General features: G+C 34.5%; 1 protein-coding gene across 1 annotated transcript; it reads right to left on the reverse strand.

Moving 5' to 3' along the window:
• Nucleotides 1-2257: 2257 nt before the first annotated feature.
• LOC148272268 (uncharacterized) lies at nucleotides 2258-13086 on the reverse strand. The gene is made up of 5 exons (XM_088240272.1): nucleotides 13031-13086; nucleotides 9878-10068; nucleotides 8735-8910; nucleotides 7328-7497; nucleotides 2258-3003 (listed from the first exon to the last, which is right to left on the reverse strand). The coding sequence occupies exons 1-5, from the start codon at nucleotides 13033-13035 to the stop codon at nucleotides 2805-2807; spliced, it is 741 nt and encodes a 246-aa protein (XP_088096398.1). The 5' UTR covers nucleotides 13036-13086; the 3' UTR covers nucleotides 2258-2804.
• Between the last annotated feature and the right edge of the window lie 232 nt (nucleotides 13087-13318).

Consider the following 13318-nt stretch of genomic DNA (forward strand, 5'->3'; position numbering starts at 1 on the left):
GGAATTATTTTTCCATATGTCAGATTGTCGAAGAAACAAAATGGAAATTTCGTTAGTGTTGTCAGGGTAGTAATTTTTTTTACCATACTTTGCTCGTCTAATGCTTGAACTAATGAATATTAGACCTCGGATTAAACAACGCAGTGGGGGACATTTGAACGACATTATCGTTAAAACATCAAATATTATTTAACATGATATAAAAACATCCGTTTTATGTAAAATAAAATTTGTTTTATATTTTAAGTTCAAGGTTCATTAATTCAATTACCCTTATTAAATGACCCTTTACTTATATACACAGTTGTGTCGATCAATGTTTCCGCATTAATGAATGTGTTTCAATTATCAAATGAATGTGCTTGTCACAAATGCATTCTGTAAAAATTGAACATCTGTCTGATTGTCTAAGAAACAAAATAAAAATTTCGTTAGTGTTGCCAGGGTAGTAAAATTGTTTACCCCACTTTGCTCATATAATAAGAGAAATAATGAAAATTGAACCTCGGATTAAACAACACCGTGGTGGACATTCGGCCGACATTATCTTTAAAATATAAAATATTATTTAACATGATATAAAAATATTAATAAAAAAAAACTGTTTTATATTTTAAGTTCAACGTTCTTTAATTCAATTACTCTTATTAAATGACCCTTTACTTATATACACAGTTGTGTCAATCAATGTTTCCGAGTGCACAATACAATTTTATAAAAATTAACAAATTGTTTTTTTACCTTACATTTGTGTTATGGTTATATTCTTCGCGATCTGGAAATATTACAGGGTGACTTCAAGTATGCGCGCGGCGAAAGTGTGTCTGAGTGGGGGAATTATTGGACACAGTCCGATGTATTTAAATATGATTCTACGCTCCTTCTGGACTATTCTTCATTCTATGAAGTATTTGTACATTTGTCAGAGTGAAAAATAAAAATGATTAATTAATTATAATAAATATTTTTTTAATGGTTGGATAACGTTATGGCGCCATTTTTGTGTATATCACCTCAAGGGCGCTGTACAGAAAATAAATATCCCAGCACGTCTTGCAGCTACAGAGCGCATGGACGATTGGGATTCTAGTTCTTCATTTCCAATGATGATATATTTCAATATAAACCTTAATAAAATAAAATGCACAATACGGAAGTTCAGTGTTATGGGAAATTGGACATAAAAATGTCTTCTTACACTCGGTAAAAATTTGAGCATTTAATAGGGAAATATCTCAGTTTTTAAAAACATTTTTAAATAATAAAGGTCTATGAAATACTGTCCAGAAAAAAAAAGAAACGTTTATTTATGAGGGTGAGATTCGTCCAATTGAATTATTTCACCTACATACTAGGCTACGCCTTAAAATCTTTTTTTTTAAATTTCTATACTTTTTCATGGACCAGGTGGATTTATCAACAATATTTTGAGTTTTGAAGGAATTGAATTGAGGGTTTGAGAATTGAAGGAATAAAGATGTTCAAATATGGGCAGAATGGTGAATGTTACTCAGTGTGTAAAGTGGACACTTAAACCAGCCACTGACAGGTCATAAGCCCTGTAGATGCCTAGACTACCTCTCTTAAATGTTCTTTATCTCTATTGTTGTTGGCGGCCTCCGTGGTGTAGTGGTCAAGACGCTTGACTCACGCACGGAAGGGTCCGGGTTCGATTCCCGGTGAGAACACAAAAATTAAAATGTGATTTTTCTCAAGTCTGGGTGCTCTGTGATGTAATTTACCACTGTAATTAGGCCTCCTGGCCTGTTGTGGTGCGGCCTCCGTGGTGTAGTGGTCAAGACGCTTGACTCACGCGAGGAAGGGTCCGGGTTCGATTCCCGGTGAAAACACAAAAATTAAAATGTGATTTTCCTCAAGCCTGGGTGCTCTGTGATGTAATTTACCACTGTAATTAGGCCTCCTGGCCTGTTGTGGTGCGGCCTCCGTGGTGTAGTGGTCAAGACGCTTAACTCACGCACGGGAGGTTCCGGGTTCGATTCCCGGTGAGAACACAAAAATTTAAAATGTGATTTTTCTCAAGCCTGGGTGCTCTGTGATGTAATTTACCACTGTAATTAGGCCTCCTGGCCTGTTGTGGTGCGGCCTCCGTGGTGTAGTGGTCAAGACGCTTGACTCACGCGCGGAAGGGTCCGGGTTCGATTCCCGGTGAAAACACAAAAATTAAAATGTGATTTTCCTCAAGCCTGGGTGCTCTGTGATGTAATTTACCACTGTAATTAGGCCTCCTGGCCTGTTGTGGTGCGGCCTCCGTGGTGTAGTGGTCAAGACGCTTGACTCACGCACGGAAGGTTCCGGGTTCGATTCCCGGTGAGAACACAAAAATTTAAAATGTGATTTTTCTCAAGCCTGGGTGCTCTGTGATGTAATTTACCACTGTAATTAGGCCTCCTGGCCTGTTGTGGTGCGGCCTCCGTGGTGTAGTGGTCAAGACGCTTGACTCACGCGCGGAAGGGTCCGGGTTCTCGATTCCCGGTGAAAACACAAAAATTAAAATGTGATTTTCCTCAAGCCTGGGTGCTCTGTGATGTAATTTACCACTGTAATTGCCCCCCCCCTGGCCTGTTGTGGTGCAAAAAAAAAAAAAAAAATTTAATATGTTAATATAAACAGCTCCCCAGGGAGTTGAATCCAGTCCTTGTCTACAAAAATTTGGACAAACTCAAAACTATTGTTAATAAAATATTTGATCGCAAAGTTAATGCTTAAAATATTAATAACATGGAATAAATTTAATGGCTGTTTTCTTATTTTTTCCACGGAAAATAGATTCGTTAGCTTTCAATTCAACTTATGGGAAGCGCCATGTATTTCATTGTGGTTGTTTTAATGCCTTCCATGGGGAAGTTGTACATGGAAGCCAGCTTCATGTACGTCACTTCTCCAATCTCCTCAAAGTCGCATTTGGAAGCCAAGACCTGTGAAGCGGTAGCAGTGAAGACCGTAGCCGTCAGCTTGAAGCCCATGGCCTTGCACAGAGGAACCCTGAAAATGAAATAAAAAACCACATTTATGTAAACCTAACACGAATATCAAAATTTCTTCAAAGAACACATTAGGTGTCTTCACAATAAAATTTATCCAAATCCGCAAATCAACTTATTAATTTTAATCGTGACTTGAATAAACACAGAGGAGTTAAAATCTTACATACAAATAATAATAGATTATAATTCTCCAATATGGTCACCTTATCAAATCACTTTCTCAGATTCTATTGAGAGAATTCAGAATAAATTTCTTAGATATATTAATTTTAAGATGGGTTTTTCTACTAATTAATTAAATTATAACAAAATTTTAGACTCTCTTAAATTAACTAAATTGCAAGAACGAAGAACATCGACCGATCTTATGACTTTATATAAAATAATAAAACCAATGTTTGATACCCCTGATCTACTGAAATTGATTTCATTCTATGTACCACCTAGATTAAGCAGAACATCTACAATATTTTATTGTCAAAATTGTCGAACGGTAGCTCAATATAACTCACCTATTGTTAGATTACAGAATACCGGGAATGAAAATGCATCACATTTTGATATATTTAGTTCATCTCTGCCTAACTTAAAAAATAAAGTGACCAACATATTTTATCAAAAAGAGCAAATCATCTTCAGAAGATTGGGTTGGAATAGTTGTAATTTGATTGATTAATGTATTTTGTTATTGTGTAATTTCTTTAAAATATGTATGTATTTCAAGTAATTAATAATGTGTATAGTACGAGTATATTAATATTTCATACTCGATTTTTTTAATTTTTAATATTTTTATTTCTAAGCACTCTTTATACCACATATATGTAAATGGCAGAAATGCCGTATATAAATAAATAAATAAATAAATAAATAAAAGGTTAAAATTAAATAATACGAAAAACATATTTTAATACAATATTTGAGTTTGTCCAAATGTTGTAATTTCTTTTTTTTTTGCACCACAACAGGCCAGGAGGCCTAATTACAGTGGTGAATTACATCACAGAGCACCCAGAATTGAGAAAAATCACATTTTAATTTTTGTGTTCTCACCGGGAATCGAACCCGGAACCTTCCGTGCGTGGGTCGAGCGTCTTGACCGCTACACCACGGAGGCCGCAATGGCCGCGGTTCGTAGACAAAAGGCTGAATTTCACTCCCTCGGGGGTCATTAAGATTAACAAATTACAACAGGGATGGAGAATACCTTAAATAAGGTAATATGGAAGTCAAGGCATTTACAGGGGTTATGACCTGTCATTGACTGGTTTAAGTGGCCACTTTACACACTGTGTAACATTCACCATTTTGCCTATGTTTGAACATCCATATTTCTTCAATTCTTCCATTTGTTGATTTTAGTGAAGTTAAAGAGCTGAAACCTTTATTGTTGTGAAGAGATTCATCTGACTGAATTATTTCCCATACTAGGCAACGCCTGAAAACAATTTTTCAATTTTCATACTTTTTCTTGGACCAGTTGGTTTCATTACAATATTTGCGTTTGTCCAAATGTTCGTAGACAGAAGAAATATGGATGTTCAAACATTGGCAAAATGGTGAATGTTACACAGTGTGTAAAGTGGCCACTTATACCAGCCAATGACTGGTCCCTTATTTAAGGTATTCTCCATCTCTGTTGTAATTTGGTAATATTTTTAATATTTGAAGCACTGGGGCCGTATGCTGGACTCATTCGTCTTTAGAATCGTTCGCGAATTCCGTAATTCGACGAGCGACAGTATTCTTGAACCACCCATACGAATGCAGTCGATCGAAAACGATCGACTTTATCTCGATTGCCCTAAAGCACTCGACATTGACAATCGAATGCGACATCGTTACTTCAGCTGTCAAACTTATTTCTTGTAAAACGCTCGGCATTTATGTTTGAATGACGAGTGGTACTTTTGTCGTATTTTAACTTTAAATTTACAACACTGATCAATGTAATGATGATGGCGTATCGACAAATGTGCGACAAATATAACCGTACTTATTTTTAGTGCATTATCAAATGAAGTTTCACTAGAAACATGATTTCAAAATTATTATATCGCGCGTCAATGTCAAAACACGTATTTAAGATATTATGTATTATATATTTTTACAGGTTATCTGCAGTTCTGTATGAAGGCACATTATAAATGTACAACTATGTATGGTCAACTATATTTGTATTAAATATTATAATGTGCAACTGTTCATATGTATTACATTTACATTTCTAGTAATATTATACGTTTTGTATGATTAGTTATTTTATGTTAAGTATAATTTTTATGTTTTTTTTTTTTATTTTTTTATTTATTTATTATGTACATACAATATTACATTTTAGTTATTTTAAGACATTTTTGACATTTTTTTTTTTTTTACAGGACTCACCAAGCCAATGAATATGGCTTGTCGGTAAAGATCCTTTACAATTAATCATATGATAGTCCTACATGGTTTTATAATAATAATTACTACTAACTTAGATATAGGGAGCGAAAAAAAAGTACATGTAATTGATGCTTTCAAAAAAAATAAAATATTCAGAAGATGTAAAAAAAAAGCAAAAAAAAATAAGTGAATGATCACGCAATTTTAAGATAAAAAATAAATAATTACAGAACCGGAGTACCAAAATTTTAAACATAAGTGTTTACATATTTAATGGGCACAAAGCATTTTATTAAAAACATTATTTATTAACATATCTATCTATATCTATATCTATATCTATATCTATATCTATATCTATATGTAAGTCTATATCTATATATCATCCTCATCCATATCCATACATATTTATACCCGTACATGCACACATACATATCCATACATACATATATACACATATATACACATACATACACAATGTGACAACATTAACAATAACAATATTATGTGGAAGCCTCTAATTGGACTTTATTTTTTTCAAGAATTAACGGTACAAGTACCTTTTACATTACATACACACATAAGTATTTACAGTGGAGTATATACAGTAACAACGTTTTCAATGCTTACTTAGAAAGAACATAATTAAAATATTGATTCCACACTAAAATGCTTTACAAGCAATTGTTTATAAGCTGGAAATTTCAATAAAAATATGTCACCTAAATCCGAATGTTTATTACCCAGCGCATGTAGACGATTCAGTACTGAATTGCTCGAATATATTGAGATATGATTGTTGCAGTGATAAAGTTGAACTAGCCTAGTCACTCTACTCTAACTGGTACTTTAAAACCAATGAGGGCCAAAATTCCAGGGCTGTCCAATACTGAATTAACGATTTTAAATAGAACTAATAAATCATTAATAGTTCTCCTGTCCCTTAATTTAATCAAATTTAATATATTTAATAAATAATCATAGTTACTAATTTCATTACGTATTCCTAATTTAAAATTAACATATCTCAAAAACTTATTCTGAACTCTTTCTATGGTAATTTGGTGAGAGGCATAATAAGGGCTCCATATTGTAGAATTATACTCCAAGATGCTTCTCACCAAGGAGGTGTATAAAATTTTTAAAGTGTTTATATTTTTAACGTCCTTGGTGATGCGCAAAATAAACCCAAGCATCTTCAAAGATCTACTACTTATAAGACAATTTCTGATCAAAAATCACACCCAAATCCCGCATCTCAGTAACTGAATCCAATGCAGTGTTATGGATTGAGTAGTCAAATAAAATAGGATTTTTTATCCTAAAAAATCTCAAGATATGGCATTTTTTTATATGCAATTGAAGGTTGTTAATAAGACTTTGTGATATGTATTTATGATATAATTGTATCTTATAAATTTGTAAAATAAAATAAAATATACAATATGATTTTAGAATCCATGAAATGAATATGAAATATTTCTGATAACATGTAGACGTGTGTTATGTCTATGGCAAATAATAATTACCAATGTTGCAGTGTCTCAGTAAAACATTTTCTTTTATTTTTTTCATAATATTCCATACACAAAATATTCAACGGAAGAAGTCTGACAACAAACAAAAAAGGTTTACGTGTGGCAGAAGAGTCATAGGCCATAGATAAATACGAATTTTTATTTTTTCCACTTTCTCATTCGTCTTTGTAATTAAATTGTCGAAGGGTTTTCAAGAATAGCATTATGAAAAAGCAATGGAAATGCCCAATCGACTATTGTCGAGTGGGTGACAAAATGACACATCTTTCCAGCATAAGGCTCCCGGGTTTGGGGGGCGAGAACTATTAACGGGGACCCGCACAATAGATCTTCACAGGTCGCAGTGACGTCAAGAGCTTGTATAGAACAGAACAGACTAAGGATAAGAATACTGACCTGGCTTTTAAAATCTCAGCCCCAATGTTTTGTCCACGGTAGTCTTTGGCTACAGAGAGCCCTATGGCCCCCAGGTACTCCTGGACTCCATACAGAGAAAAGATGTCCACTTCGTTGGAGATATAGTGGACTGATTGCATCACCTTCTCGAAGAGACTTCCAGGCTTCGTCTAGAAGGAAAAAATGTTACCAATATGCCGGAAAGAAAACATATTTTTTTATAAAATACGAGGTAGTTCACACATGCTTGTAGAACACGACCAAAACCTAGCACAAACCACATTAAAGTACAATTCTTTAGCTTTAAAATAATATGATTATGAAATTCATGGTCCATGATCGATGATACTCCCACACGTGCTAAATAATTTCACCTGAAATAAAGAGTCATGACTCCAAGAAGCAAGTCAGCATTTTCTATTGAGTTCAATTTAATTCATTGCATTCTGCGAAACACGAGATCATCGTCCTGCGGTACATTAACATCGTCCTTTTCATTGAGATGTGAAGACAAAGGAACGTGGCCTGTAAAGAGATCACAAGGCGCAGTCAACGCCCAGTCAGCTTAACAAGTTCAGTTCATTCAGTCCAACATTCCAGCTCTACGACATGTAGTACAAGTGCAGTCTCTTCAACCCATCATCGCCGCTACGCTCGCGCTCCACAACCAAGTTCTGTATCTTATTCGCCATGAAATAAATACGCAGCAACCTCGTGTCTTCTCAATTAATCTCTAACTGGGGTAGGAGCTCCAACCCTCAAAAACCTAATCCTACAAAACAAAATAAATAGAAACAACTTTGTTTTTAACCACTTATTTATATTTTTTTCTTCCGACCAGTTTTAAAGCTATACAAGCTTCTTTATTAAGGTATACTTAACTAATAAATTTCATTTTATCAATATTATGCTGCGTATGGAACTAATAAATCAAATCAATGTGAGTAACGTGGCTTATCTTTTAATGAACATACAGTAAAAATCATCAGCGTGTTCACCACATACCGCACCTGGGGACATAAGTCTCCTTGGCGGTGCCCACATACACGGAAAAGTTGCTCGTTGCCGAACGAGATAAGCTGCCTGAATCAGCTCTCTGTAATCTGGTAGCGATAGCATCTTTGTGTTGAAAGAATGTTATCCTGAACATAATATGCACTTTATTGGATTGAGAAAAGAGGGAAGTGAATAAGTAAAAAAACATCAGGTGGAAGAATTGATTAAATACGGATGTTCAAATGTGGGTAGAAAGGTGAATATTGTAAAGTGGCTTCTCAAACCATCCAATGACAGGTCATAAGTCCTGTAAATGCCTAGATTTTCATATTTCCTTGTCTGAAATCTTCTCAATCTCTGTTTGAATATGTGTGTTAGTATATTGTGAAACAAATCGATTGTTTTACTCACTTCTGGTTCCTTCTGATCCTTGGAGCCACGAATGAGAACGTTGACGCCAACGATGACCGGTTTCGCCGCTTTGTCGTCTTTATCGTCCAGAAGACAGACCAGAGACAACCTCTGGTTGAGGGCGTCAGACCACATCTTTCTAATCGAAACCATTGTGTCAGCATCGTCTTGCATTTCTAAAGAAAATTAAAACATAAAAGTAACAAATTCTCAATATATTACAACAGAGATGAAGAACATTTTAGAGAACGAAATAAATAAGTCTTGACTTGCATTTGATGCCTAGGCATTTGAGGGGCTTATCACCTACTGATGTACAGGTGTTTTTAAAATTAAAAAAATATGTATTAGGAAAATGGTAAATGCTTATTACCCCACACCTTCGTCCATTCGTTCTACATGACTAAACCATCTCAGAAACCTTTTTTAATCTTATCAGTTAAACTTGACTCAGATTTACACTCTCGCCTGTTCATCATTCGTAACCCTGTCATACATTGATTTTTCACCCATTTGTCAAGAGATCGCATTTCAACCGCGTTCACTCTGCTTTCATCCTTCCTCTGCCTGTTCCATGTTTCACTTCCATACATAAGTGTTGGAACTAAAACTCCGATGTGCACTGCCAGTTTAGCTTCGATTGACATATTTTTATTAGCAATTACTGTGCTTAGTGCGCCGTTCATTTTGCTACCTAACTCTCTCCTTTCAACATCTTTTTCCACTCTTCCATCTCTTGAAAACATATTCCCAGATACACAAATGTTTCTACTTGTTCAAGACATTTGTTGTTAACATTTATTATGCAGTCAGTAACCTCACTTCCTTTTTCAAATACCATCACTTTTGACATTGAAAGGGTGGTTATATACAAATATTTAATAACATTTAGTAAAATATTTGAAAAATATATAAAAACGTGTAATTTTTTTCAACTTTAAATAACATACATAATTTAAAAAGAAAAAGTACAAAGACTACTAAATCTGCGTTCAAAAAACACACCATTTTATCAAAGGTTCCGTATTTTGCGGACGATAAGACGCATCGTATCATAAGACGCACCCCAATTTTTGGTTGAATTTTCAGAGTAAAAAAGTGCGTCTTATGGTCCAAAAACTACGCCAGTTATTTATCACTTACTGACGGCTTTGCAGAGCGGCTCATCGGGTACAAAATACTTGCACATGAAGTCGACTGCATCCTCGAACATGTCATCGGGAAGATCTTGGATGGTGAACGAAGGAAGACGTCCATCTCCCAGGGAACGTTTCCCCTTGAACCGCCTCCAAATTGTCGGGATAGGCACGTTTGAAGGGCGAACCCACGCGTCGCTAGAACCATAGCAATAAATGACCCATCAACCACAGGTTCAATTCAATTCAATTCATTTATTTTAAATAATACGTACATAACAAATTAAAATTGAATACGTACATATTATAAAAAGACAAAAAATACATAAAGATACTCTTGTCGAAATAGAAGAAGTATCCTGCTCCGGAAAACTGACCACTGCACATAAGTATGACTATGTTGCAACAGAGACGGAAAACATTTTTGAGAAGGAAGGAAATCCAGCTCGTCTGCAAGTATTTGGACATACTCAAAGCGTTGCTGAATCAACTAACTGGTAAAAGAAGAAATAAAAAAAATGGAAAATTGGAAAATTGTTTTAAGGCGTTGCCTAGTAAATGAATTGGTTCAGCCGGATGAATCTCACCCACATGATAAAGATTTTAGCTCTTTTACTGACAAACAAAAGTGAACAAAATTCAACAGATGGAAGAGTTGAGGTAATGTGGAAGTTTAAACACAGGCAAAATAATGAATGTTACACAGTCGGTAAAATGGCCACTTAAACCAGCCAATGACAGTTCATAAGCCCTGTGAATGCCTTGACTTCAATATTTTCTTCTCAAAAATGTTTTCCTTCTCTGTTGCAAAAAATAATGATTGAAATAACTCCCTAGGGAGGCAATCCAGCCCGTTTGTAAATATTTGGAAATGTTGACTATAAAGTTAATTATGTTATTATCCAGGAGCACCCATGAGCCTTTTGTTAAAAAATATTACTTGCTAAATAATGTAACGTGAGAAACCTTTACTTTTTTTAAATTTTATTATTTTTCTTTATAGAGAGCGAAATTTGTTTATTGTAATTGGAATAGACTAGAATCCCTTAATGTTTTAGTCATATTTTTTTTCTTACATGTTTTTAGAACAAAATTTTAGTTGCAGCAAAAAAGACTTGAAATTCTTGGTAACAAAAGTCTACGATGTATGCAAGAAAAGCGATTTGCTTATGAATGTTGATAAATCCAAAGTGATGGTTCTTGAAAGGGATGAAAATATAACTAAATGTGAGATCAGTGTGAACGGAGATATTCTGAATCAGGTAGAAGAATGTGTGTATCTGGGAAGTATGTTAACTAGGGATGGAAAGAAGGGTGAGTGCCGGGAACAGGGTGCACTGAAATCTACCTTGGGGAACAAATGTTTGTCGCAGGAGGCAAAACTAGCAGTTGGAGTCCTGGTCCCGACTCTGATGTCTGGGAGCGAAGTATAGAATTGGAAAAATAATGATGAAAGTAGGTTGAATGCTGTCGAAATGCGATATCTCAGGTGAACGTGTGGTAAAACTATGCATGATAGGTGCACAAATGTCGTGATCCGTGAACTATGTAAGGCTGAGACATGCTTTATCGACAGAATCAAGAAAGGGTTCGTCGTCGGTTTGGACATGTAGAGCGAATGGAAGCGAAAAAACGGCTAAAAGGGTCTACGATACGAGTGTTGACGGATGCAGAAAACGAAGAAGATCGAGAAAGTCATGGCACGACCAAATACTTGAAGATGGACATGTCAAGAGACGGAATAATGGGCCTGCGTGCATGAGAAGATGTATGAATGTGGAGAAATGGAGGTCTGACAATGTTTGAGTACGTCCAAATGCTCGCAGACTTCAGACTGCAGGTTTCAGCTCCTTTACCTGATAAAAGTAAACAGATTTAAGAGCCGAAGAAATATAGATGTTCAAGCATTGGCAGAATGGTGAATGTTACACAGTGTGTAAAGTAACCACTTAAACCAGGCAATGACAGGTCAAAAGCTATTTAAGACGAAAAAGAATAAAATAAAGACAAATATTAAATTTAATTTTAACTACAACATACATAAAATAAATACAAGAGCATCAAATAATTTAACTTGCGAACTTTTACAATTTACTTTCTAATGATCTAAAAAATATACAAAACATGTACGTACTTAAAAAACACCTAAATAAAACAATTCTTAAAGTCCGTGTGACGAGTGATATGTGATGTTATTTTATCAATTTTTTATATAAACTATTGTGTTATTATACATAATATCCCCTCATACCAGCAATTTTGCTGATTGGGAATATTTCGTACAAATAAAATATGTAATACAATGAAATATGTACAGTTTAAAAACCTTGTATTTTCATCGTCATAAATATTTTTTTTTTAAATTTAGGTAAAGCCCTGTAAATGCCTAGACTTCCATATTCCCTCTCTGTTGCAACAAATTAACACATTGAAAAGTCTAAATTATTGAATGTGAAATGTAAAGTGAGTGACCATGGAATTAACCCTCGGAATGAGGAATTCCAGCCCAACCCGGAATCAAATTTTAAAAATGTGTTCGTGTACACGTAAATATTTAAAAAATTTGGAGTAGGATGAAATATCTCAAAAACGCACGCAAAAATAAATGAAAAATGTTAAAAATAGTGTTCATTTTAAAATCGTAAATAATGACGTCACTCCTTACATCTACGTGTAGTATTTCCGGTTTCCGCTTTAAAGCCCTTGCAACGTTTTGACCATAGAAAAAAAGAGTATAATTTGTATAATTTGACATTTCAACCAGAGATTATGTCAACTTTCTAGGTTTTTCTAAATCGAAACATTCGTAAAAACAACCATATCATAGAAATGAGCAAATAACGATCAACTAAATGAAGTAATCAAAGCAATATTCCATAGATTCTTGTCAGGTCAGTGAAAGTAAGAACGCCAACAGTTTCATGACGTCACTACTGAAAAGTGACACACTGATTACAGTCATTTGGCGCGGTATTTGATAAATGTAACATTAAAAAATCATATCTTTGTAAATAACGCACAAACGCTTATTTAAATAGTACGCTAATAGAAAAAAAAAATAGAAAACAGTGGAATTCCTCATTATCCACCCTGTCTACAAATTTTGACATCTTCAAAACAAATCGCAAATTATCACGAATAATAATATTAGTGTACACACCTCATATTCGGAAGTAATGAAGGAAGAGTTTGATCACGGATTCGTCCTTATCGGAGAGATGAATAGCGAAGACTAAGGAAGATTTGAGAACTGAGGAGTCGGGGCTCCATATAAATGGAAAATTACACACTTCTCTCATTTTCGCCACAGGGAGACCACCAGGCAAGAAAATCTGGTATTTTAAAACATTTTTAAATATCAATAAAACATATAATATACATAGTATTTTATTAAAACATTTAAGTTCGTAAGTGAAAATTCTGGATGGAAGTTCATTGTAATTTATTA

The sequence above is a fragment of the Micrasema longulum genome, unplaced genomic scaffold, assembly GCF_059751315.1.
Source record: "Micrasema longulum isolate JH-2025_06_02 unplaced genomic scaffold, ASM5975131v1 h1tg002407l, whole genome shotgun sequence".
Classification (NCBI taxonomy): Eukaryota; Metazoa; Arthropoda; class Insecta; order Trichoptera; family Brachycentridae; genus Micrasema; species Micrasema longulum.

Excerpts from the sequence above, each read along its gene's own strand:
- LOC148272268 (XM_088240272.1), bottom strand. Across the intron at positions 8,911-9,877 it reads GCCGCTCTGCAAAGCCGTCA|AAATGCAAGACGATGCTGAC; the intron begins GTAAGTGATAAA and ends AATTTTCTTTAG. Across the intron at positions 3,004-7,327 it reads GCTGAGATTTTAAAAGCCAG|GGTTCCTCTGTGCAAGGCCA; the intron begins GTCAGTATTCTT and ends TTTCATTTTCAG.